Source organism: Coregonus lavaretus (assembly GCF_964263955.1).
Source record: "Coregonus lavaretus genome assembly, chromosome: 24".
NCBI classification, from domain to species: Eukaryota; Metazoa; Chordata; class Actinopteri; order Salmoniformes; family Salmonidae; genus Coregonus; species Coregonus lavaretus.
The window spans coordinates 21,961,392-21,988,245 of record NC_140011.1 but is presented as its reverse complement, the minus strand read 5'-3'; the positions used below and the strand labels follow the sequence as shown (position 1 = coordinate 21,988,245).

General features: G+C 43.2%; 1 protein-coding gene across 1 annotated transcript; it reads right to left on the bottom strand.

The window, feature by feature from the left end:
• Window positions 1–9,073: 9,073 nt before the first annotated feature.
• LOC311099290 (suppressor APC domain-containing protein 2-like) lies at window positions 9,074–21,315 on the bottom strand (the record flags this gene model as incomplete). Its single annotated transcript, XM_084140002.1, has 6 exons — window positions 9,074–10,030; window positions 10,281–10,394; window positions 10,686–10,790; window positions 11,005–11,151; window positions 13,452–13,582; window positions 20,496–21,315. 6 exons carry the CDS (start codon window positions 21,313–21,315, stop codon window positions 9,902–9,904), a joined length of 1,446 nt encoding a protein of 481 aa, XP_083996128.1. The 3' UTR covers window positions 9,074–9,901.
• Between the last annotated feature and the right edge of the window lie 5,539 nt (window positions 21,316–26,854).

The following is a 26,854-nucleotide window of genomic DNA, read 5'->3' as shown; positions in this document are numbered from 1 at the left end:
GATAACTGGACTAGTAGGATACTCAGTGGACACCATACAACTGGGCAAGGACTCTATATCTAGACAAACAAAGAATAAAACTGTCAGAGTTGGCGCAACATCTCTAACAGCTAGTTGGACACTGACATATCATGACATTGATCATGCTTTATAATAAAACATATCCTGTTAGCATCTTCCTTTTACTCTAGCCACTGAACTTCAACATGACTTAACAGCTGTCTTAAGAAATACATCTGCTTACCTGATTCAAAAATATAGTTGTCTGATATTGAATAATTCCTCTTGCCACATGTTTGTAATATGTGCCAAAGGTCAGCCATTTTGGTCAGGGAGTTGGTCAACCATGGTTTGCCAGTGCTGTGATGAGATATTGTGTAAAATAATGAATTTGAAGAATTTATCTGCACTGTATGTTTGTTAGCCAGCCAGCCAGTTTTGGAGGAATGATTCCATACATTTTTCAAACGAACTGCCAATATGCCAACATCCCATTCAATCCACAACCATACACTCCAGCCACCCAAGTCATAGACTGTTCTCTCTGCTACCGCACGGCAAGCGGTACCGATGCACCAAGTCTGGAACCAACAGGACCCTCAACAGCTTCTACCCCCAAGCCATAAGACTTCTAAAGCTACCCGGACTATCTGCATTGACCCTTTTTGCACTAACTCTTTTGACTCATCACATATGCTGCTGTAACTGGTTATTATCTATCCTGTTGCCTAGTCACTTTATCCCTACCTACAATATATGTAGGCTTACATATCTAGCTTATACCCCTGCACATCGACAGGCTATTTACAGAAAAACCTAAACATTTGACAATATTTTAGGTTGACAATAATTATATTACACAATTTCTGATATCACGTCTTTTTTATTTTCCTGCATAAGTAAAATCAGGATTATGCCTCTACAGCCATTCATTCCAATTAGACTGGTTTGGATTTCTCCCTGACCAATATGGCTGCCATTTTCACCCCATTCTGGAACTTCGAGGGTTTATGACATAGCAACTCTATTAATTTAATAGGATCGGTATGGTCGCATCCCCCCCTCCCCAGATAGGATATGAACGTCATAAGCCATGGCAAAAATATATATAATTAGAGGAAATTAGCTGTAAAACTGCAAAATGTTAGCTCAACCTCATGGCAAAATGTGTAAAATAGCAGGAAATTAGCTAAAGAAAATCTACATTCTCTCAGCCTCATTGCAAAATGTGTACAATAGCATGAGATTAGCTATAAAACTGCACATTTTCCTCTCTGCCCCATGGCAATATGTGTAGAAATGCAGGAAATTTGCTCTAAAAATGCAGAATTCTCTCAGCCTCATTGCAAAAGGTGTAGAATAGCATGAGATTAGCTATATAACTACATTTTTCGCTCTGCCCCCATGGCAATATGTGTAGAATTGCAGGAAATTACACTACATGACCAAAAGTATGTGGATAACTGCTCATCGAACATCTCATTCCAAAATCATGGGCATTAATATGGAGTTGGTCCCCCCTTTGCTGCTATAACAGCCTCCACTCTTTTGGGAAGGCTTTCCACTTGATGTTGGAACATTGCTGTGGGAACTTGCTTCCATTCAGCCACAAGAGCATTAGTGAGGTCGGGCACTGATGTTGAGCGATTAGGCCTAGCTTTCAGCCGGCGTTCCATTTCATCCCAAAGGTGTTCAATGGGGTTGAGGTCAGGGCTCTGTGCAGGTCATACACCGATCTCGACAAACCATTTCTGTATGGCCTCGCTTTGTGCTTGGGGGCATTGTCATGCTGAAACAGGAAAGGGCCTTCTTCAAACTGTTGCCACAAAGTTGGAAGCACATAATCGTCTAGAATGTCATTATATGATGTAGCATTAAGATTTCCCTTCACTGGAATTAAGGGGCCTAGCCCAAACCATGAAAAACAGCCCCAGACCATTATTCCTCCTCCACCAAACTTTACAGTTGGCACTATGCCTTGGGGCAGGTAGTGTTCTCCTGGCATCCGCCAAACCCAGATTCGTCCGTCAGACTGCCAGATGGTGAAGTGTGATTCATCACTCCACTGCTCCAGAGTCCAATGGCATCGAGCTTTACACCACTCAGGTCGATGCTTGGCATTGCCCATGGTGATCATAGGCTTGCGTGCAGCTGCTCGGCCATGGAAACCCATTTCATGAAGCTCCCGACAAACAGTTATTGTGCTGACGTTGCTTCCAGAGGCAGTTCGGAACTCGGTAGTGAGTGTTGCAACTGAGGACATACGATTTTTACGCGCTACGCTCTTCAGCACTCGGCGGTCCCGTTCTGTGAGCTTGTGTGGCCTACCACTTCTCGGCTGAGCCGTTGTTGCTTCTAGACGTTTCCACTTCACAATAACTGCACTTACAGTTGACCGGGGCAGCTCTAGCAGGGGAGAAATTTGACAAACTGACTTGACGGAAAGGTGGCATCCTGGATAAGAGCGTCTGCTAAATGACTAAAATGTAAATGTATGACGGTGCCACATTGAAAGTCATTGAGCTCTTCAACAAGGCCATTCTACTGCCAATGTTTGTCTATGGAGATTGCATGTCTGTGTGCTCGATTTTATACACCTGTCAGCAACGGGTGTGGCTGAAATAGCCGAATCCACTAATTTGAAGGGGTGTCCACGTACGTTTGTATATATAGTGTAGCTTTAAAACGGCAACATTTTCTGGTATGCCACTGTCCTTGATGCATAGCCTACATGGGGTCTTTGGTCTGTTCTCTGTACAGATGGCAAGAATATCCCTAATACTATGAATGTCAGAAACTGATCTCATAAAGGGGTTGTTTGACCTTTCAGATGACCTCTCACATCACAGAGCACAGTGTTCTTTCTTCATTTTAATTCCATTATGGAGGAACAGAAACTTAGAGGAATAAAGACATCTACACAAATGAAGGATACCTTTTTCAATTACAAATTGGAATTAAATTACACTTCACTGTGATATCAGATACTTCATGTTATCTTTAAAATATATGAATACATTTCTCATACAGTGAAAGTCAATCAACACAACTGGATCCAGTCCAGAAGGATTCACCTTATTTGTTTACTAATTTGTATGTCTGATTTGTTACTGTCTGATTTGTTACTGTCTGATTTGTTACTGTCTGATTTGTTACTGTCTGATTTGTTTGGGCGAACATGGTTATTAAAATCTATCCACACACACCTGTATAACTTCTGTCTAACTTTGTGTGTTTATCTTATAATGGTTACAATTCCCCACAGCATCTGTCGAAACACAACCCAGGTTCTTTCATTGTGTGACTGAATCCAAGGCTGTGTTTACGTTAGTTCTGACTGAATCCAAGGCTGTGTTTACGTTAGTGCTATGTTCACACAGGACGTATTTTGCTCATATAAGGCAAGATTCCCAGACGCGTGCCACATTCAGCCCGGGGCTCTGAGCACCATCTCCAGCCACAAGACAAGGGTTCTGTTTTTATCATGCAACTGCAGACAAAGATCAAACCAAAGTTTATTTAAATGTCTCCACATTCAAATGTCATATTAATTTTAATTATACCATTCTGATTTAATTTCATGTCATTTCCTTGTCATTTCAGTTATGAGTTTCAGGAAACGTTTCATTAGATTACCAATTTTGATGAAAATGCCAGCAATGAAACTGATAGGTTAAAAGGAGATGCCATTCAGTTGACTTAAATCCCCTTCTCTTGGATACCTCAGAGAAAAGTGACTACCTGAAGTCACAGTGCCACATAATTGATGAACACATAATGCCAAACATTGTTTCATGTTTCTCCTATCCCACAGACAGTATCTTGTGTGAAAGACACAACCTCACCATGCAGAAGTCAGTCATGCAGACGACATGATGCCCATGGGATGGTTTCGCCATTCTGTTTAGTTAGTCTCTGAGATAGAGATGAACAGCAGAGGGAAACTGCCCTTGGAGTCTCTGACTCAACATGCTTAGTTGTTGTTGCTTTGGGTGCTCATTTAATTAGAGGGAATTAATGCTTCGAGTGGAATCAGTGGAGTCTAAAATAATCTTAATTAATTAGGAATGTTCATTTTTGTTGTTTTTATTGTTTCTGAAGCTGGTGAAATGTAGTGTAATACAAATAAGTGAATGACATAAGTTGATTATTAATTTGTTTGTAGTTATTAGATATATAATACAATTCAATAAAATGTATTCGGATCCCCATTAGCTTTTGCCGAAGCAGCGGCTATTCTTCCCGGGGTAACAAAATACTGATAGTCAAGAACAGTCACACAAATTTAAAATACAATGATATACTAACAATACAACTAAATAATGTGTGTAGATTGTGTGTTAGAGTGCGATAGTGTGTGTCTGGGTGTGCGTGTGTTTGTCATTTCACAGTCCCTATTGTGCCATGAGATGTTGTTTTATTTTTTTTAAATGAAGGTACTTTTGCTTTTTGCTTGAGTAATTGGAGATGGGAGTTCAATGCAATCATGGCTGTGCATAATACTGTGCGTTGCCGTGAATTCGTTTTGGACTTGGGGACTGTGAAGAGACCCCTGGTGGCATGTCTTTTGGGGTATGTATGGGTGTCTGAGCTGTATGTTATTTGATTATGCAGACAATCTGGTATTTTCATCACAGTAATATTTCTCAGAAAACTAGACGAGAAGCAGTTAATCTCTCGTCAACCATCAAACAGGAAAGACTGGCATGCATGTTGTTGATGTTAGTTCTGTATGTGCAGTGAAGGGCAAGGCATTCTGCTCTGCTTTGAGCCAGCTGCAACTTCGCTCGGTCTTTCTTTGCTGCACATATCACCGGACAGTGATCAAGATGGGACAAGACCATCTTGATTTGTGTCAAAAACGCAGAACATATTTTTACAACAGACATACTCCTCCCAATCTTCACAACAACTTTATCAATATGACTTGACCATGATAATTGACCATCCAATGTTATACCTAGGAGTTTAGCTTCCTCAACTTGCTCAATGGTCACACCCTAATGTCTCATGAATAAACCACACGGTCTCACCATTTCTAAAACTTTTGAAAGACATAGTCATTGTACCAATTCCAATCAAGTCAGAGTTGTATTCCAGGCCAAACAGAATTATATTACTTATTAAAATCTCCTCTGTTGAGGGTGCAAATTGAATATTGAATGAATTATGTCATACAGTGAAAACGTACTAGGGAATTTCCTATTCTGACGGTTATCTGTGAGGCATTGTCCACCTACCTAATCAACTACAATGGCAATCATTGATCTGTCAGAGAAGCCTAATGCCAAATATATTATCTCTTAACAGAAGATACAAAGATCTCTATCTGGAGAATTATGTAGCTTCTAGTAGTCTGGAAGAGATACATGGGTAATATTTATCATTGTTGCACAGATCATTTACCATGGGAGAGTCTGGTCAGTTACACTGTCCATCCATCCTTACAATAACACACTCTCAATCAAAGGTTCTTCATTTCAACCTGTCCATCAACTTGGCACTGGTTACTTTTTTATTTGATCAGAAAAACAAATTGGAAACAAAAACAGTCAACTTGTTAAGTGCTATTATATATGTGTGTGATTATTTAACGGTGCCATTTGCAGGCAACAACAAAAGGAGTTAAACAAAAGAAGAGAAAGAAATAGTATCAGATGCAAATGTATCAGTAATTCTATCCAGATAAACAAGACACAACAAGACTTCTTTCTCTCCACCATCGAGCACAAACACGTCATCTAGTCTTGCCATACCTCCAAAATCACGTCGTTGTCGCGCCTCCCGTTTTAGGGAAGCCTGGTTCAATACCTGTCCTCTTGCTCACTGACACACTTTCTCAAAGACATTTGTGTACTAACAGTTTTAATAAGATGCTACATTTTCCATAGACACCCCGCACATTGTTGTTTCCCACAATGTAAACATTGCATCAAATATGGCTCTTTGATTGATGTTGCAGAAATTACAGGTTTCACCCACAAATCAACAAGAGGGTTTTACAGTTTGGTTGATTTTAAATGGAATTCATGTTTGCTGACAACAACAAATCAAATATTAATACAAATTTGAAATATTTGCCCAGTGTGCTGTCTGTATAAACCTTTTTTTAACCAAAGTAAGAATGATTTATATTTTCCTTCACTTTCTAAATATCTGCTATACTGGAAAAGAGGTTGGAGAGTTGATTTAGGAGTAATATAAAAAAGTCCTACGTACTGTATAAACTCCCAACTGTGCCATACAAAACACAACTTGTAGACAACCTGCACCCAAAAGCTGTTCAGTCAACATCCTGACCCATAACATCCCCCTGAATAGAGGTGACTGCTTCCTAAATCAAGTCAACTTTGTTCAACAAGAGGCTAATATAAAATCTTAAAACCACCCTACTACTGATGACCCTCATCTGGATCAACCCTGTAATACAAAGGAATGGAAAAGCAAAGCTAAAGTGATCACAAAGTAAAACACCACAAAATAGATGAAAAGGTGGCTGATAATATGACCTTATATTGGCACCTTTTGGTCATGTTTATTTTACAGTCAAGTGGGAATACTTTAATTGAAAGCGGAAAGGATAGGGTGGCATTCAATAATATACTAATGTGCAGCAAGATAATAAAACCAAAAGACATACAATCAAACAGGAGAGCCAGATAGGCAGTCAGTCACAGCAGAGAGTATTTGTATGCAGACATCCAAACAGTACCTAATAAGAGTTGCATTGCAACGTCATTACATAGTTGCGTTACATAGCAATCTACAGCCACTAAAAACAATCTTCTCAGTTAAAAATGTGAGGGGATTCAAGACTGAACGTCCCCAGTTGACCATGTGGTTTATAAGACTAGACCACTGGTTTAGATCCTGGATTAGTGGGACCATGCTGTACCTATGCTTGGTGTTTACCTCTCAGGGAACCAGGTCTCACATACCACTTTCTGTTCATCCTGTACTAAAATGGTATCACTCATTATTTTTTACACAAAGGCTCCAGGACCCCACAGAGGAGAAGTGGCACTATAAAGCCAGTCTTGCATGAATCATTACAGTACATTACATTACATTACATTAGAGGTCTATTAACCAAGGAGGAGACACTTTAATTCCACTAGCCAACCCAATAGCACTCTTCTCTGAGCCCCATCCTAATCCAGTGGTCATGCTGCCACTGAGGACCTGGGCTCAAGCACATTCAATACATGCCAATCCTTCTCATCCTCAAGTCTCTTCTACGTGCAAACTTCTCTCTTATCCTCTCCACTACTAGACCTCCTTGGCTTGTAGGACATGCGTCACCTTTTAGTGCTCTCTATAAATTCACTTTAAGGGAAACAAAATGTGACATTTACATGCTGCTCTGCTTCTAAAATGGTGGGTAATAGACTATATACAGTTGAAGTCGGAAGTTTACATACACCTTAGCCAAATACATTTAAAAACTCAGTTTTTCACAATTCCTGACATTTAAATCCTAGTAAAAATTCCCTGTCTTAGGTCAGTTAGGATCACCACTTTATTTTAAGAATGTGAAATGTCAATAATAGTAGAGAGAATGATTTATTTCAGCTTTTTATCTTTCATCACATTCCCATTGGGTCAGAAGTTTACATACACTCAATTAGTATTTGGTAGCGTTGCCTTTAAATTGTTTAACTTGGGTCAAAGGTTTTGGGTAGCCTTCCACAAGCTTCCCACAATAAGTTGGGTGAATTTTGGCCCATTCCTCCTGACAGAGCTGGTGTAACTGAGTCAGATTTGAAGGCCTCCTTGCTCGCACACGCTTTTTCAGTTCTGCCCACAAATTTTCTATAGGATTGAGGTCAGGGCTTTGTGATGGCCACTCCAATACCTTGACTTTGTTGTCCTAAAGCCATTTTGCCACAACTTTGGAAGTATGCTTGGGGTCATTGTCCATTTGGAAGACCCATTTGCGACCAAGCTTTAACTTCCTGACTGATGTCTTGAGATGTTGCTTCAATATAACCACATCATTTTCCTTCCTCATGATGCCATCTATTTTGTGAAGTGCACCAGTCCCTCCTGCAGCAAAGCACCCCCACAGCATGATGCTGCCACCCCCGTGCTTCACGGTTGGGATGGTGTTCTTCGGCTTGCAAGCGTTCCCCCTTTTTCCTCCAAACATAACGATGGTCATTATGGCCAAACAGTTATATTTTTGTTTCAACAGACCAGAGGACATTTCTCCAAAAAGTATGATCTTTGTCCCCATGTGCAGTTGCAAACCGTAGTCGGTCTTTTTTATGGCAGTTTTGGAGCAGTGGCTTCTTCCTTGTTGAGCAGCCTTTCAGGTTATGTCGATATAGGACTCGTTTTACTGTGGATATAGATACTTTTGTACCTGTTTGCTCCAGCATCTTCACAAGGTCCTTTGCTGTTGTTCTGGGATTGATTTGCACTTTTCGCACCAAAGTACGTTCATCTCTAGGAGACAGAATGCGTCTCCTTCCTGAGCGGTATGACGGTTGCGTGGTCCCATGGTGTTTATACTTGCGTACTATTGTTTGTACAGATGAATGTGGTACCTTCAGGCGTTTGGAAATTGCTCCCAAGGATGAACCAGACTTGTGGAGGTCTACAATTTATTTTCTGAGGTCTTGGCTGATTTCTTTTGATTTTCCCATTATGTCAAGCAAAGAGCCACTGAGTTTGAAGGTAGGCCTTGAAATTAATCCACAGGTACACCTCCAATTGACTCAAATGATGTCAATTAGCCTATCAGAAGCTTCTAAAGCCATGACATCATTTTCTGGAATTTTCCAAGCTGTTTAAAGGCACAGTCAACTTAGTGTATGTAAACTTCTGACCCACTGGAATTGTGATACAGTGAATTATAAGTGAAATAATCCGTCTGTAAACAATTGCTGGAAAAATGACTTGTGTCACGCACAAAGTAGATGTCCTAACCGAGTTGCCAAAACTATAGTTTGTTAACAAGAAATTTGTGGAGTGGTTGAAAAACGAGTTTTAATGACTCTAACCTAAGTGTGTGTAAACTTCTGACTTCAACTGTATACTAGTGCTTCACATCATGTGCATTTGGCTCACTTAAAATGGTACTTAGAGTGACATAAATGAGATACTATACAGTCATGGTGTCCTCCAGGTCAGGAGAGCCCAGCTTCTCATCATAACAACCATTTCAATTAAGGTTTGAGGTACACAAGTGGGTATATTGGAATAGAAGGGGAGAAATATCTACCAAAGTGTGACTGGGATCAAAGTATCTGGAATAAATGGTTAACAACATTGTGTTGGAATGGTAGATCACAGCACATCAACATTTTCATTTTAAAAAATCTACATTTTTAGAGTGTGGTGTGTATATCGGTCTGGAAGTCCCTCCAACAAATGTATTTTGTACAGCAGCTGTTGTCATGGTGATTGTAACGGTTTTCAATTTAGTTCATGATGTCCAATCACATAGCTTATACTGTGATGGGAGGGTGGGTAAACGTACAGTCTGGTCCAATAAGGTAGGATTCTAGTGGATCACAGTAGATCCTTGGAGTGATCAAGGGGGAGTGGAATCCTGGGAAGGTCCCAGTTAGGAGTGGTTAGACTGTGGTGTTCCAGGCTTTTTGCCCAGTGGGTGAGGCTGACTGTATCATAGGAGGGTTGACTCGGGGGTCCCTCCCCTCAAGGAGTGGTCGGCCCAGATTAGTGTGCAGGCCATTTTAAGTGGAGTGGGCAGTTGGGGAGATCCAAAGGGAGTGGTCAAGTGGGGGGGGGGGGGGGTCAAAGTTCAAGGTGCTTTCATCATGCCAGAAGTGGTGTGGAATCCAGTAGGAGTGTTGGAGCTGATACAGTTGTCATGTTGTGAGTGGGGGGTCAGATAGAGCTGGAGACCAGTGTGGTTGCATTATGGTGTCTGTATTCAGATGAAGGTGGAGTCCATGGTGCTGCTGTCGTGTATATTCCGGGCGCGAGCCTCAAACAGCTGTTTGATCAGAGCAGACTTCTCCTGCTCCAGCTGAGTGATGCGCTTACCCTTATCAGTCACCTCCTGCACCGGGACGGAGAGAGGGATGGAGGAGTGGTGAAGGAGGGAGGGAGGGAGGACGAGAGACATGGACAGGGGAGAAGTTCGTTTTGAGTTTAAACAAGCCTTTATTGTGCAATAAAGGAGTTTACATACAGAGCTTCAATGCAGCAGGGAGAGGAGATAGGTAGAGGTTAGACGATCATATAGGGACAGTGGTGAGGTGTACAGGAAATCTGTACATTTACAATACATTGACATATGTTCAGTTTACCTGGGTGAGAAGGCGGTTCTGGTCCTTTAGTCTTTGAATGGCTTGTGGGGGGGCAGGAGGCTGGGAGCTGGAGGAGATCACTGTGGGCTGGGTGCCAGAGGATGGGAAAGACTGCTAAGAGGGAGAGAGAGAAAGAGATAATTCACCATTAATTACCATGTTTCAGTAAAGACTAGTGTTTAGACTTGACTATACTCTCTGTCTAAAACATAGAACAACCTCTCAACATCTAATTGCCACTGAGAGGACTCCAGTAAGAGGAAAATAAGTCACTTCACAATTACTGTGGAATTCAATTTGACCTTAGAAATTACTCAGTCATATGAGACAACCATCACCCATTTTAGGGCAGTGAAGAGGCTCAGTTAGACACAGTCAGGTAAGGTGTCTAATTTCAAGATTCACCGTTCCAGAGCAGGAAATGAGGTCATTAAGGCAGCGGTTGACTTCCTGCAGCTTGGGAAGTAGAACATTCATACGGCTTTGATTCTGGGATTCTGTGAAGAAATCCTGGTGGGAGAGAGAAAGAGTAAGAATTGGACAGTTTCAGATAATTGATACACTGTATCATCAATTCCTACTAAATTGGATACATGCCCTGGGTCATCTTCATTAGGGCATGCAATGGAAAACAAAAAGGAGCGTTTCTTATTGAACCCCAATAGCAGTCCCTCCCGGTTTCAGTTTGTTTTTGTCTGTTTGTTGCCTAATGAACAGACCTTACCGTGCAGTGGTTGCTTTGGCCCACGTGTCTCTGTCTCTCTGTGACGTTGTGGATCTGGGTCTGGTACCACTCTCTAGACCGCTCCAACACGTCCAGACCAGCCAGCAGAGAGTCCTTCTCCTGCTCCAACTCCTTCATCTGCTTCAGCTGGAGGTAGGAGGGAAAGCAAGTCAACATCTCTCTTACTGTCATCGTCAACATGGTCACTTACCTGAAGTAATTTGGTGAACCTGTATTCTTGCTGCTTGCTCTTCAAGCTTATACTCATCCTGCGCCCCAAAAAAGCGATGAGGGAAAATGTTGAGTAAGCTTGCATGTCACATTTATGATGGTTATGTTGTTTTGAATTATTTGGAAAATCTGCACCCTTTCATTTGTACATTTGGCTGCCGCTTTTGTCCTGAGACAATGGCACCGGGCCAATTGTGCTGGAGTGGTACCCTGACCTCAAAAGGAGACACTGTTTAGAGGAGCAATCAGCCTGACACCATGGCAACCATGCAGAGACCTAAGAATGGGTAAACAGTAGCTACTACAACAGGTCGTCCTGTCCCAGTGACAGGTAGGCAGCATTGAGTTCTGCTGACCATCCTGTCCTCCAGTGCCACAGCACAACCCAGGCCTCATTCCTGGCATTCAGCCTCCCTCTCTATACACTATCACTGTTGGGAAAACCATGTCTGTACAATGACATAATGCAATGACCAAACCAACCAGTATTGTCAAACTACTGATACTGTTGTTGTTGTTGTTGTTGTTGTTGTCTGAGCTGGACTGTAACTAGCCAGGGTAAACCTCTTGTGCCATCATTGCATAGTAAACATATTTCCCCTTTCAGCTCTGACCATGCTGGGTTGAATGGGAGCTGCAAACAGAGGAGAGGAGAGAGGGATGAAAGAGAGAGAGCAGAGAGAGGTAGGGGAATGGGGTGGGGTGGGGGAATGGGGTGGGGGCGTTGTGCCTGGAATGAAGCGTGACCCAGAGTGTCAGGCTGTGTGTTTGTGTGGTGGGCCACAGGCAGGGCAAATCCACTCTATAAAGAGGGGAGGGGGGAGAGAACACAGAACAGGGGGAGGAAAAGTTAGAGAGGGGAGACGGGGGGTACGGGAGGGGGAGAGGGGAGCTGGCTGACAGAACTATCACCAGTGTGGTGATGCTAACATCACCAGGGCTGCAGGTGGCCTAGCGGTTAAGAGCGTTGGGATGTGCCCTTGAGCAAGTCACTTAACCCTAATTGCTCCTGTAAGTCGCTCTGGATAAGAGCGTCTGCTAAATGACTTGAATGTAAAAAATGTAAATGACAAAGCATACAACAACGGCATGACACAGCTGATGTTGCCTTATCTAAAAGCACAAAGTACAATATCATGGGTATTGGGCTAATCTACACAGCAGCTCCAAACAGTACAAACTACCCGCTAGGGTTAAAGCAACAACATGACAACTAGGAGTTTACAGGTTATCATCAAGACACAAACTGAAACTGGCACTGTCCACTAGCTTCAACAACACATCAACCGCAGACACAGAACTGTCAAATATTCAGCTAGTTGACAACCAGTTATCTCTCCCTGACTCTGCTCATAACTCCATAGTTACATTTTGACACAGCTCAACACACATCTGCAAGTGTGTAATAAACATACACATACATAGAAACAGCTCAATGACCAAACACTCCGTTTTTACTTCTCTTTCCTGACCTCTCTCCTGTAGTTGTTCTCACTCACCCTGAGGAAAAAGTGCAGCGCCTTGCTGCTGTACAGACTGCTGCTGAGAGGGATGAAGACAGTGGTGTAGGCTGCCCAGACAGCTGTCCAGGCTGGGCCGGGTGGGCCAAGCGAATCCCCTGCTTCCAGGCCCCTGGGCCCGACCCGGCTCATTACCATGAGGACAGGCGGCCAGAGGGGGGAGGGGGGAGCAGCTCCCTCTACGACTCCACACAAAGAAAGAGTGGAAGGAGAGGAGAAGACAGAGAGAGGGATAGAGTAGGGCTCAGAGAGAAATTAGAGGCAGGGGGATAGAACGAGAAAGCGAGAGGAGGCATGGAAAGGGGGCAGGAGATTGGGAGGGCCACAGAGGGAGAGGGGTTGGACTGAGTGAAAGGTGGGAGGGGTGTAGGGAGAGGGGTTGAATGGGGGAGTTAATGGTGGGTGTTGGCCAACCGAAACAAAGTGACCTACAGCAGTTGCAGTCTGCACAGAGCAGATAGGCCTGTTTATCCATGAAACTGTTCTCCGCTTCACCCCTACTCTAGATAAAAAGTTGAACTGACCCTTAACACGAACCCTATCACTGAACACCACTATAAGAACACTTTCCCATTGTCTGTGGATCACCAAATACCTGTTTTCACTAGCAGTGAGAACATGGTTGTTTGACTTCCTCTCTAAAAACTGTGCATAATGCAACAGTGTGTGTGTTTGTTTGTTTGTGCGCGTAAGTACCATTCCGTAATCCACCCCGTTGGTGATGGTGTGGCGTCTCTGCTCATCTCGGCTTCGCCCATGGCGTCTGGAGGCAGTGAATCCCGTGGCTGACTCACTCTGGGACCTCGGTAAACCAGCCTCCACAATACCTGGACCAGAGATTGGGCAGGAAGGGGTGGTCAGAAAGATTTTTACCTGATTTCACCAACAGACTTCCAGGTCTTGTCTGGAACACAGGTATCAACTGTCTGGTTACTACAACTATGCTTTGGGTACCCAGATAATTCATACATCAAATGAAACACAACCATTTCCTGTAAGGAAGAACAAACTTTTTTGCACTTATATAATGTTAGTATGAAATACATAGAGCTAGATGGACATGAAAGCCAGAGATGACATCAGAGCGAAGTTCTGATTTACTCTGTTGTGTTCAGCGGATAACGGTTTCCATCTGTGATAGAACTGATCTCCCAGCCAACAATCAAAAGAGATAACATCAGACTAACACATTGTCACCAAAAACCCACCCCAAATCCTGTGTGTGTGTCAAATCAAATCAAATGTTATTTGTCATATGCTTCGTAAACAACAGGTGTAGACTAACAGTGAAATGCTTACTTACGGGCTCTTCCCAACAATGCAGAAAGACATTTTTGACAAATTATAGACAAATAACGAGGAATAAACACAACATTATTAACGATAACTTGGCTATATACATGGTGTACCAAATCGATGTGCAGGGGTAGGAGGTAATTGAGGTAGATATGTACATATAGGTATGTAGGGGTAAAATGGCTAGGCAACAGGATAGATAATAAACAGAGTAGCAGCAGCGTACAGTATGTGATGAGTGAGAAGAGTTGCTGCAAAAAGGGTAAAATGCAGATAGTCCGGGTAGCTATTTAACTAACTATTTAGCAGTCCTATGGCTTAGGGGTAAACGTTGTTCAGGATCCTGTTGGTTCCAGACTAGGTGCATCGGTAATGCTTGCCGTGCGGTAGCAGAGAGAACAGTCTATGACTGTGTGTGTGTGTGTGTGCGTGAGTGAGTGAGTGAGAACACGAGAGAGAAAGAGAAAAAGGGAGAGAGGCCACTACTAAGAATAGTGAAATCTGTAAACCATGCAGTGCCTTTGGTGACCACATGAGGGCGCTAAACTTCCTCCCTGCTGTATCAACAAAGGCAAAAGGCTTCCCTATCTGGTTGGGTTGTATTAAATGGGGGAAAATTACAATTCTGAGGGGGGAGATGAGAATAAAATGTAAGACCTTATGTACAGTTCAGGTGATAATTGATAACAGAGCAGAGAAAACATGACACCTTTCCATGTTGTATCCAGACTCCCAGAAATCCTGTTAATCTGTAACTGGATATAGTGCCTTGAGGGCAGGTGTATGTGGGGTTCAGAGAGGCCAAGGGAAATATGTAGACCACCTAGTTTAGTGGCTCTAGATAATCTTCAAGTTGGACTGTGGCACCCAAGGAGGTTACTGTTTACCAGTGTAGGTAAGCCTAATTTGCACGCCTTGAAACAGCATTGCTAATTGAAAGACGGAGCCTAATGGCCATGTTTCTCATTTTTTTGTTGTTGAGAAAATAAAAAATTAGTAACACAAGGAATAAATAGAAAAATAAATACACAATGAGTAACGATAACTTAGGGGTACTATATACAGGGGGTACCAGTACCGAGTCGATGTGCAGGGGTACGAGGTAGTTGAGTTAGATATGTACATAGGTTGGGATAAAGTGACTAGGCAACGGGATACTTCATAAAAAGTAACAGCAGCGTATGTGACGAGTCAGAACATTATAGTGCAAAAAGGGTCAAAGAAGATAGTCCATGTAGCTTATTGGTTAACTATTTAGCCGTCTTATAGCTTGGGGGAAGAAGCTGATCAGGGTCCTGTTGGTTCCAGACTTGGTGCATCAGTACCACTTACCGTGTGGTAACGGTGGCGTGGCTGGAGTCAGACAATTTTTAGGGCCTTCCTCTGACACCGCCTGTAATAGAGGTCCTGGATGGCAGGGAGCTCGGGCCCTACGCACTACCCTCTGTAGCGCCTTGCGTCGGATGCCAAACAGTTGCCATACTAAGCGGTGATGCAGCTACAGTTGAAGTGGGAAGTTTACATAAACCTTAGCCAAATACATTTAAACTCAGTTTTTCACAATTCCTGACATTTAATCCTAGTGAAAATTCCCTGTCTTAGGTCAGTTAGGATCACCACTTTTATTTTAAGAATGTGAAATGTCAAAATAATAGGAGAGAGAATGATTTATTTCAGCTTTTATTTATTTCATCACATTCCCATTGGGTCTGAAGTTTACATACACTCAATTAGTATTTGGTAGCATTGCCTTTACATTGTTTAACTTGGGTCACACATTTCAGGTAGCCTCCCACAAGCTTCCCACAATAAGTTGGGTGAATTTTGGCCCATTCCTCCTGACAGAGCTGGTGTAACTGAGTCAGGTTTGTAGGCCTCCTTGCTCACACACGCTTTTTCAATTCTGCCCACAAATGTTCTATAGGATTGAGGTCAGGGCTTTGTGATGGCCACTCCAATACCTTGACTTTGTTGTCCTTAAGCCATTTTGCCACAACTTTGGAAGTATGCTTGGGGTCATTGTCCATTTGGAAGACCCATTTGCGACCAAGCTTTAACTTCCTGACTGATGTCTTGAGATGTTGCTTCAATATATCCACATAATCTTCCTTCCTCATAATGCCATCTATTTTGTGAAGTGCACCAGTCCTTCCTGCAGCAAAGCACCCCCACAGCATGATGCTGCCACCCCGTGCTTCACGGTTGGGATGGTGTTCTTCGGCTTGCAAGCGTTCCCCTTTTTCCTCCAAACATAACGATGGTCATTATGGCCAAACAGTTCTATTTTTGTTTCATCAAACCAGCGGACATTTCTCCAAAAAGTACGATCTTTGTCCCCATGTGCAGTTGCAAACCGTAGTCTGAAATTGGCAATGCTACCAAATACTATTTGAGTGTATATAAACTTCTGACCCACTGGGAATGTGATGAAAGAAATAAAAGCTGAAATAAATCACTCTACTATTATTCTGACATTTCACATTCTTAAAATAAAAGTGGTGATCCTAACTGACCTAAGACTGGGAATTTTTACTAGGATTAAATGTCAGGAATTGTGAAAAACTGAGTTTAAATGTATTTGGCTAAGGTGTATGTAAACTTCCGACTTCAACTGTATGTACGGTCACTGTGGGGACAAAGTCGTCGATGCACTTATTAATGAAGCCAGTGACTGATGTGGTAAACTCCTCAATGCCAACGGATGAATGCCGGAACATATTCCAGTCTGTGCTAGCAAAACAGTCCTGCAGCTTAGCATCTGCTTCATCGGATCACTTCCGTATTGAGCACGTCACTGGTACTTCCTGTTTGAGTTTTGGCTTTTAAGCAGGAATCAGAAGGATAGAGTTATGGTCAGATTTGCCAAATGGAGGGCGAGGGAGAGCTTTGTATGAGTCTCTGTGTGTGGAATAAATGTGATCCAGAGTTTTTTTTGCCTCTAGTTGCACAGGTGACATGCTGGTAGAAATTAGGTTAAACGGATTTCAGTTTTCCTGCATTAAAAAGTCACCGGCCACTAGGAGCGCCGCCACTGGGAGAGCATTTTCTGGTTTGCTTATGGCCCTATCCAGCTCGTTGAGTGTGGTCTTAGTGCCAGCATCGGTTTGAGGTGGTAAATAGACTACTACAAAAAATATAGATGAAAACTCTCTTGGGAAATAATGTGGTTTACAGCTTATGAGGTATTCTAACTCAGGCGAGCCGAACCTCGAGGCTTCCTTAATATTAGATATTGCGCACAAGTTGTTGTTAACAAAGAGACACACACCCCTTCATCTGTGCTTCCCTGAATGGTCTCTGGCTTCAGAGACTGTTTTTCCCTTAGGGGAGTTGTTCCTCACGCCTCACGGGTCATTTGCAGTCAGACGGGTCGGAAAAGCAAGCTCTGACAAGCTCGCGCTCTCTCTCTCTGTCCAACCACTTCCACACAGCCTCCCCTGCCTGTGTGGCTGCCTACAGCTCACTGCTCAGATACACAGAGATAGAACAGCAGGCACTGCAGCCATAAACAATTCTCAATATTTCCTAATCTTTTTTCAGTGTTTAGAGCATTGTATGGCATGGATTTCATATCACCCCCACAGTGATGTTGTCCAGAAGCTGCCGTTAAAAGTGTGGGAAATATTTGACAGATGATCCAGTAAAGTGATACTTGTTATTATGCCTTTATGTCAGCATAACTCTGGCAGGGTACTAAAGCATTGGGGTCAGTAGCTCTGTCCACAGTCCAGCTCCAGCCACTGGCCCATTACCCTGCTCCAATACCACATCAGCCTCTTCACATTACCCTGCGCCAATACCACATCAGCCTCTTCACATTACCCTGCTCCAATACCACATCAGCCTCTTCACATTACCCTGCGCCAATACCACATCAGCCTCTTCACATTACCCTGCGCCAATACCACATCAGCCTCTTCACATTACCCTGCGCCAATACCACATCAGCCTCTTCACATTACCCTGCTCCAATACCACATCAGCCTCTTCACATTACCCTGCTCCAATACCACATCAGCCTCTTCAATGAGTTCGAGAGCCGGGCAGACTTGACCTCTCTCCATGGTTTTGGACATCCCCCAAGAGGCTGTATCACAAATGGCACTCTATTCCCCATATAGTGCACTACTTTTGACCAGGGCGCAGCGAGAGAAGAGAGAGCAGGGTAATGGTTGCTTGGCCAGGGGTGGGCAGGATTTAACCGCTGCCGTGCCTCAATTGCTCCGCACGTAATCTGTGCTAATCCAGCGGGTTTGCTGGGGGAGATTACATTGCCATTCACCACACTCTCCAATCCCATGGCGCTACATGGTAGAGTGTGTCTGATGTAAGTAGCTAGCCAGGGCCTCCAGGCTGCTTCACGGACATGGACACGTCACCGTTATAGCTCCAGACAGTCCCAGTTATAGATACAGACAGGCTCGGACTCAGCAGGGCCATTAGAGAGCGAGAGAGTTCCTGTGTGCACATGGGAGAGAGAGAGAGCAGGATTTTCTCCATAGCTTTCCCGACTTCAGTGAACACAGGTCAGTCTAATGAGGGAGACCAGGACAGGACCAGGAAAAGTTGAGCTGATGATCCCAATATGAGGAGCCCAGACCCCAGTCTAAACTCTGGCTAAGCATCCAGAGGAATTTGAGACATGATCTGTGACTCACTCTGGATGAGTTGGAGGTCAATTATTCAATTACACACTCTTCACTGAAGCGGAGAGATTTGAGAGGCAAACCAGGGCTTTGAAATAACGATAACAAAATCACGTTAGCTGAGCTCCTCCATTAGTAAAAACCCAGAGAGTGTGGAAGGATTGACCCCTAGTTGTGGCCCCTAGCTGTGGGCTCTGTTTTAATGTGGCCATTCGGCAACAAATCAAATAATTGTATTTGTCACATGCGCCGAATACAACAGGTGTAGACTTTAACCTGAAATGCTTACTTACTAGGCCTTTCCCAACGATACAGAGTTCAAAATAAAAATAATAACACAAGAGGAATAAAATGCACAAGAATGGAGCTATATACAGGGAGTACCAGTACCAGATCAAAGTCCAGGGGTATGAGGTATTTGAGGTAGATATGTACATGAAGGCAGGGTTAAGTGACTAGGCATCAGGATAGATAATAATAAAGAGTAAAATAAGAACAGAGTAGCAGCAGCATATATGATTTGTGAAAGTGTGTGTATGTGTGTGTTCTGTGTGTGTGTGCGTATGTAGTGTATGTGTATATGTGCATGTGTGTGAGTGAGAGTGTCAGTGTGTGAGAGTGTGGGTAGAGTATTGTGAGTGTGTATGGAGTCAATGCAGAATTGGGTCGATGCAGATAGTCCGGGTAACCATTTTATTAACTATATAGCAGTCTTATGGCTTGGGGATAGAAGTTGTCTCGGAGCATGTTGGTCAGAGACCCGATGCTCCGGTACAACATACCGCACGGAAGCAAAGAGAAAAGTCTATGGCTTGGGTGGCTAAAGTATTTGGCAATTTTTTCGGGCCTTCCTCTGACACCGCCTGATATAGAGATCTTGAATGTCAGGGAGCTCGGCCGCTCTACCCTCTATAGCGCTTTGCGGTTAAGGGCGGTGCGGTTGCCATAGCAGACCTATCGTACTCAGCACGCAGTGGTTCCAGAGGTTCCAGAGGTTCCAGTGGTTCCAGAGGTTCCAGAGGTTCCAGTGGTTCCAGAGGTTCCAGTGGTTCCAGAGGTTCCAGAGGTTCCAGAGGTTCCAGAGGTTCCAGTGGTTCCAGAGGTTCCAGAGGTTCCAGGGTTAGAAGACTTACAGCAGCGGTGGGGCTGTTCGTATCACCTCCACAGAGAGGGAGAGAACAAACACAGTCACATTCTTAGAGAGAACTGTCGATAAACACAGACACTAGCAGCATGTGTGTAGTGAAGGGTTAGGTTTGGTAGCAATGACAAGCTGAGAGTGGTGGGCACATTCAGAATAATAGAGAGGATGTGATTTCAGACCATCCACTGCTAGAAATCAATTAGCCTCTTGTACAGTACTTGTCCTGTTCAAACCACAGCCTGCCTGGAATGCAGGAACTCTTATGGATGATTGAGGCAGAAATTAGACTGCATGGGACTGTAGTGTCAACAGCAGCTCAGAGGGCAGCTGACAGTTAGTCTGATGCTAAACGTGTTGTAACCTGGTGCTAGTGCTGCAGTAGTGATGACAGTCTGGTATAGAAATGGGTGTAATGGGTGTGTGTTTTATACTCCTCTACCTCCACACCTGGGTCAATGAGACTGAGGCAGCAGAATAGCCCTGACCTGTTTATAACTGAGGACCATTACTCGAGTGAAATGAGTCTTCCCTGATCGCTTAGCATAGTGAGAAACAAAATACATACACATGGGTGGAGCAAGAGAGAGATGATGGAAGACTGGTCCTGATCTTATTGATCTTTGATAATCAATCAAGAGTGACATTCAAACTTACTTGGTTTTTGGAGGCTTGGTGACTCGAGAGCAAGGGACTCTATGGACCTCACCCGACTCTGCTGTCGATGCGCCTGCTTCCCCAACCAAACCGAATCAGCTCGATATGAACCGCTTTCGGGCACAATGGTTATCCGTTCCAAACTTCTGCCTGTTCTCTCATAACACGCATTGGTGTAGCGCATGGGACCACCTACGACAGAGGTGACTGGTGGGTATGCAGTGTTCCCCTCTTCATGTCTGGACCGACTCTGAAGTGAGGACGCGCGGTTGTGATGCGTATTGGTCCCGTTGCTTGGACCCAGTGGACGAACTTTGTTTTCAATCCGAGTTCCGACAGAGCAAGTAGAGAGCGGGGCAGGTTTTTGCGCTGGCAGATGGTGCTGTTTGGAGTGCATGAGTGCTTGTTTCGGGTGCAGTGAAGCCTGAGCCTTTATGTGGCTATTGTTGTCCGGGTTCAACATGGAGTGTCGCAGTCCCGCCACGAAGCGCTCAAATGTCAGGCAACCATGCCGTGGGGCCACCCGCCTCAGGCACTCCATAACCCCGCCAGGCAAATCATGAGTATCTGCCCCTTGCCATCTACTCTCAATCTCTGATATGTGCACATACCCTCTCTTCCCATCATCAAGGATGTCAAAGATTGTCCTCAAACTGTGTAAAAACGCTTTGGGTAACCCATCTGTTGAATATTCCGTGTCTTTGGGCTGCATTTTACCGGTTCTGCTTGCCTTGCCTTGTCTTGTGCCAATCCTACCGTAAATTGTCGACGACCCGTTCAACTTGCAGCTACGATCAGTATCAGTTGCGATCAAAGCCATGAAGTTATCAATCGTTGAACTGAATAATGACGAAATCAAACCTCACCAATATATATCTTATAACGTCGTTTTAACCAACGTCTTATTACTTTACGCGATACAAAAATAAACTGGTTTATAAGTAGCCTACCCTACCTGTCTTTATAGAGTATATTTCTCCAAAATAGATTAGAAATTCAACCAGCATTTCCTTGTGCCTTCGCTTGACGAAAGTATTTTCTTTCCTTCCCCAGTCCTGCCGCTCTAAGATACTTTTTTTCAACAGGACCACCCTTCAAACATCTGTGCAGATTTGTCCGGGGACGCAGCCATTGGTCTTGGCCAGAATTGCCGTGAGCTTATTGGTTGGAGCTTGTGGAAGGCAGAAGTTTGAGTTGTAATTTTGTTATTCATAAAGCCGGACGTTATTCACCCTGGAATTCATACCCTACCCGCAGGATTTTTTTTGTGACGAAATATGTTTCTTTACCCTACATATGGGTTTTATTGTTAAAAAAACAGAGGCAGTCTTTTTCCAGGATGTTTATTATAATATTTATACATAGTATCAGGCTTATGATACATTGAGTGATACAATGTGTAGCCTGCATTGTATAACATTGTATCACAGAGCTACATTCCATTGAAAATGTTTTTAACTGACTGCCACTTATCTTTCAGAATGTTCAACATAAAGCTTTGTAGGCTTCATATTACCAAAAATATCCTAAAAGATCTTAAGAAAAAGGGTTCTTAAAACACAAGTCAGAGAAATCTCCTCTTTCCTCCATTTAGCCTAGATAAATAATCTGAATTGATGAGAAGAGCAGTCGCTTCTAGTCCAACTTTATCCTAAAGCCTCGCTTGCTCAGACTTGAATTCTTATCTCATCCCTTGAGCGAAACTTTTAAATTGATGTCATTTAGTTTCACTGTCACAGGGCATGCTGCAATATATATATCATAGGCTATACATTTATGATCTATAAAAGAATATCCTGGCAAACTTATTTTTTCTACTCCCCCCCACCCCTCACAGTAAACACAGCATTATTGCAAACATATTGATTGTTGGAACAGAATCACTAAATGTCTGAGGGTAAGATCAAATTGATTGTCATAGTAACGGACCTGACAACTGCACACTGTAGAGAGTCCTACACACATACAGTGGCTTTGGTCATTCATGGAGGGAATTATCCTAACAGCCCCTTTGGCTACTCCACCAGGGTCAGCTCTCCTATTTAAACTCAGCAAAAAAAGAGATGTCCCTTTTCAGGACCCTGTCTTTCAAAGATAATTTGTAGAAATCCAAATAACTTCACAGATCTTCATTGTAAAGGGTTTAAACACTGTTTCCCATGCTTGTTCAATGAACCATAAACAATTAATGAACATACACTTTTGGAACGGTCGTTAAGACACTAACAGCTTAAAGACGGTAGGCAATTAAGGTCACAGTTATGAAAACTTAGGACACTAAAGAGGCCTTTCTACTGACTCTGAACACCCAAAGAAAGATGCACCGTTCCCTGCTCATCTGCGTGAACGTGCCTTAGGCATGCTGCAAGGAGGCATGAGGACTGCAGATGTGGCCAGGGCAATACATTGAAATGTCCGTACTGTCAGACGCCTAAGACAGCGCTACAGGGAGACAGGACGGACAGCTGATCATCCTTGCAGTGGCAGACCACGTGTAACAACACCTGCAAAGGATCGGTACATCCGAACATCACACCTGCGGGACAGGTACAGGATGGCAACAACAACTGCCCGAGTTACACCAGGAACGCACAATCCCTCCATCAGTGTTCAGACAGGCTTGTTGTAAGGCAGGTCCTCACTAGACATCACCAGCAACAACGTCGCCTATGGGCACAAACCCACCGTCGCTGGACCAGACAGGACTGGCAAAAAGTGCTCTTCACTGACGAGTCGCAGTTTTGTCTCACCAGGGCTGATGGTCGGATTCGCGTTTATCGTCGAAGGAATGAGTGTTACACCGAGGCCTGTACTCTGGAGTGGGATCAATTTGGAGGTGGAGAGTCCGTCATGGTCTGGGGCGGTGTGTCACAGCATCATCGGACTGAGCTTGTTGTCATTGCAGGCAATCTCAACGCTGTGCGTTACAGGGAAGACATCCTCCTCCCTCATGTGGTACCCTTCCTGCAGGCTCATCATGACATGACCCTCTAGCATGACATTGCCACCAGCCATACTGCTCGTTCTGTGCGTGATTTCCTGCAAGACAGGAATGTCAGTGTTCTGCCATGGCCAGCGAAGAGCCCGGATCTCAATCCCATTGAGCACGTCTGGGACCTGTTGGATCAGAGGGTGAGGGCTAGGGCCATTCCCCCCAGAAATGTCCAGGAACTTACAGGTGCCTTGGTAGAAGAGTGGGGTAACATCTCACAGCAAGAACAGGCAAATATGGTGCAGTCCATGAGGAGGAGATGCACTGCAGTACTTAATGCAGCTGGTGGCCACACCAGATACTGACTGGTAATTTTGATTTTGACCCAAAATTATATAGCCTAATTAGCCGACTCCCTTCTATACAGAAATAAGTAAAATCCTTCCAAATAGGCTACTAAAGCATGATCGTGCCACAGAGGATCATTAGCTTCTTTTTAAAAATCAAGTTGTGGTTTGTTTTTAGTACTGAGCGATTAACAGACATGTCGAGGGGGGTTTCGGTTAGTGACTATTAAACAACTAATTGACCAATGTCGGTTCAGTTAGGCTACTTAAATTCCATTTAGTTCGGTTTTTTCTAAGCCCAACGCGCCATTTCTCTAGAGAAATTGTATAATTCATGAGCAAAATCAAGTGAAAAACTATGTGAGACGCTGGGCTGAAGGGAGTTGTAGTTTTCACCTGGTTCCGCGCAGAAACGTGCCAATTAACTACAATGACCATAATCCATTGCGCCTGTTTTCTCGACTCAGAGATGGATACACTTTACGCCCGCTACGTTAGGTTAGATACACACAGACCGCATGAGAGAGTAATGTACACAACACAACGACGAGAGAGGGGGATAGAGACAGTGCGTGAAAGTACGCCTTATCTACTTTGAAGAATTAGCAAAATAATTTCGTCAGACAGCTCTGCAGCATGCTTAGGCTGGTTATCCTTGCTAAATCGGATGACTAAAGACATAGTATGGGGAGCACAGAGATAACGTTGTCTGGCTGAGCAGAGATGAGATTATAAAAGATTAATAAAGTAATCCAATCAAAACTAAGTAATATACCCAACTTAAATATTTTATTATTTCATAGTAATTTCCTTTTTTTATTTTTTGGGGGACTTCAACCCAATGTGGACCTAACATAGACAATGGAATATTTTCAATGTTTTGGCAATTGAATGTTCACTGTTTTTGGCTTTGGAATTTATATTTAAATGGTCTAAAATCATGTTAAAAAAAATATATCGAAACCGAAAAAGAAAACGGATTATTTTTTAATAATCGAACCGAAACCGTACCGACCTCAAAAAGCAGTAATTGTCCGGCACTGATTGTTTTAAATCGCATTGCCTACAGTCAGAAAGAAAGGCAGCGCATGAAATTTGGGCAGCACGTGTTGCCGAAAGACTCTAATCTGTCTTTTAGTTATCACAATTCTCAACTTTATTGACCGAACAACAGTATAACCTATCTTATTGGCACCAGCGGAGAGCATCGGCCTTATCTCCGGCGAGTGCGCACTGTGCATATATTCACTATCATTGCTGGGTCAGTGCCACTTAAAAGTTAGTTTTTTGACAATTTCCTCCTCTAGTTAATCAAATCAAATCAAATTTTATTGGTCACATACACATATTTAGCAGATGTTATTGCGGCTGTAGCGAAATGCTTAGATGGACATCATATTCTATTTGTGTCTCTCTTTCGCCTAGGCCTATTATATGGACAATGTTGTTTTTATTTATATGTTTGTCAGTGTCAGCAGAGTAGGCTACCCTGTAATTTGTCGTATTACATAAGATGCTGCTAATGTCTCCAGTCATATAAAGTGTATTCAGTGGCGACCCTCCCGGGGAACCTTGTTCCAGAGCTCAGACTTTCCAACTTGAAGATCACTGACGTCATCATTTGACCTAGTTTTTTTCCCGAGTTCCCAGTTGTCTTGAAAGCAACATTACTACAGCGAAAATGGCTTGCTTCTAGATACCGACGCAACATTTGTATCTTCCTATTACGGATCTCCGGGACCGCATTTTACATTCATAACCATGTCGTGGGGCGTTCTAAAACTAGGCGCGCGTCGTTAACCATTTGTTTACACTTTGTTCAGTCATGTTACCTCATTGGCTAGTTAGCTAACAACTTGTTAACTTTACCAGTATATCCAAACATTTGGTGGCACAGAAAGAAAGGAAAAGCAATAGCTTCTTCAGTAGATAAGTGACATAGCAATGAATGAATGACAGATCTCTTGCGTGTTGTCAACACAAATCTGACTTTTCTAAAGAGACAGTGTACAATTTTCAATGTAATGCATCTCATCTCAATCATAGACATTAAAACCAGGCGAATCTCAATAGGTAAATAGTGCTTTTACACAATGTAAAAAGCCTAATATTCCACAAATGACTGTAATTTCAATGACAGGTATTCATATCACCATTTTAGCTTTTATAATAAACTAATGTAGACTATTTACAGTGTTACATTTAGTTTCTAGGGCACATCGTGCTTCAAAAGTAGTTAGAATTCATATAGGTTGTATCTTCTTTATTTTATTTTTATCACCAGTGCTACCAATTAAAATGTTTAATTTAGAGCCCTGCATACACAGCCACAGTCACACAAACACACGCTCACAGCAGTGCCCACAGATCGTGAGTGGAAGCTAAACCATCTGTGGGCTGATCCCTGGTATTGTTTATCTTACTTATTAGAAACATACTTTTCCTCACCCCACTGGCCACCCATCCCCAGGCATGCATGCACACACACACACATACCATATCTTTTTTTCACTCTGTGCCTTGCTTGCTCTCTGTATTTCTGTCTCTCCCTTCAGCAATATCACTGCATGTGGCAAACGATTTGAGAGCTGGGTCACTGCATTATTCTATTTTGGGAAGTGCTTCAAATCATAAAGGCTTTTAATCAAAGCTTAGTTACAGTGGAAGACAGAGAGGAAGTGGAAGTGAATTTAGGCCATGGAGACTAAAGGACAGAACAGATAGTGTCAAGTCTTTCATTTAGCCTTCAGTTATGAATCGACTGAATGTCTCATCAAATGAAACCAATCCTGGATGAGTTTCGTCCATGCCAATCCACTTTTTCAGTCTGTTCCTGTTTCTGGAGCCTAGTATTGTTAAGAGGGTTTCTTTAATGCACTTATTTGGGTGCCTAAGGGACTGGACTTTGGTCACCTAGTTTCTCCTGGGAGTTATGTGTAAAAGGACTCCATTGTTTCACTGGCTTCCACTAGGAAAAAAACGAAATTGAAAAAATAAACTAGTTCAGCTATGCAAATGGTGCCACCGTATAAAAAAGGACCCTGTGTTTTTCTTACAGTACTGATGCAAAGCCAAATCCT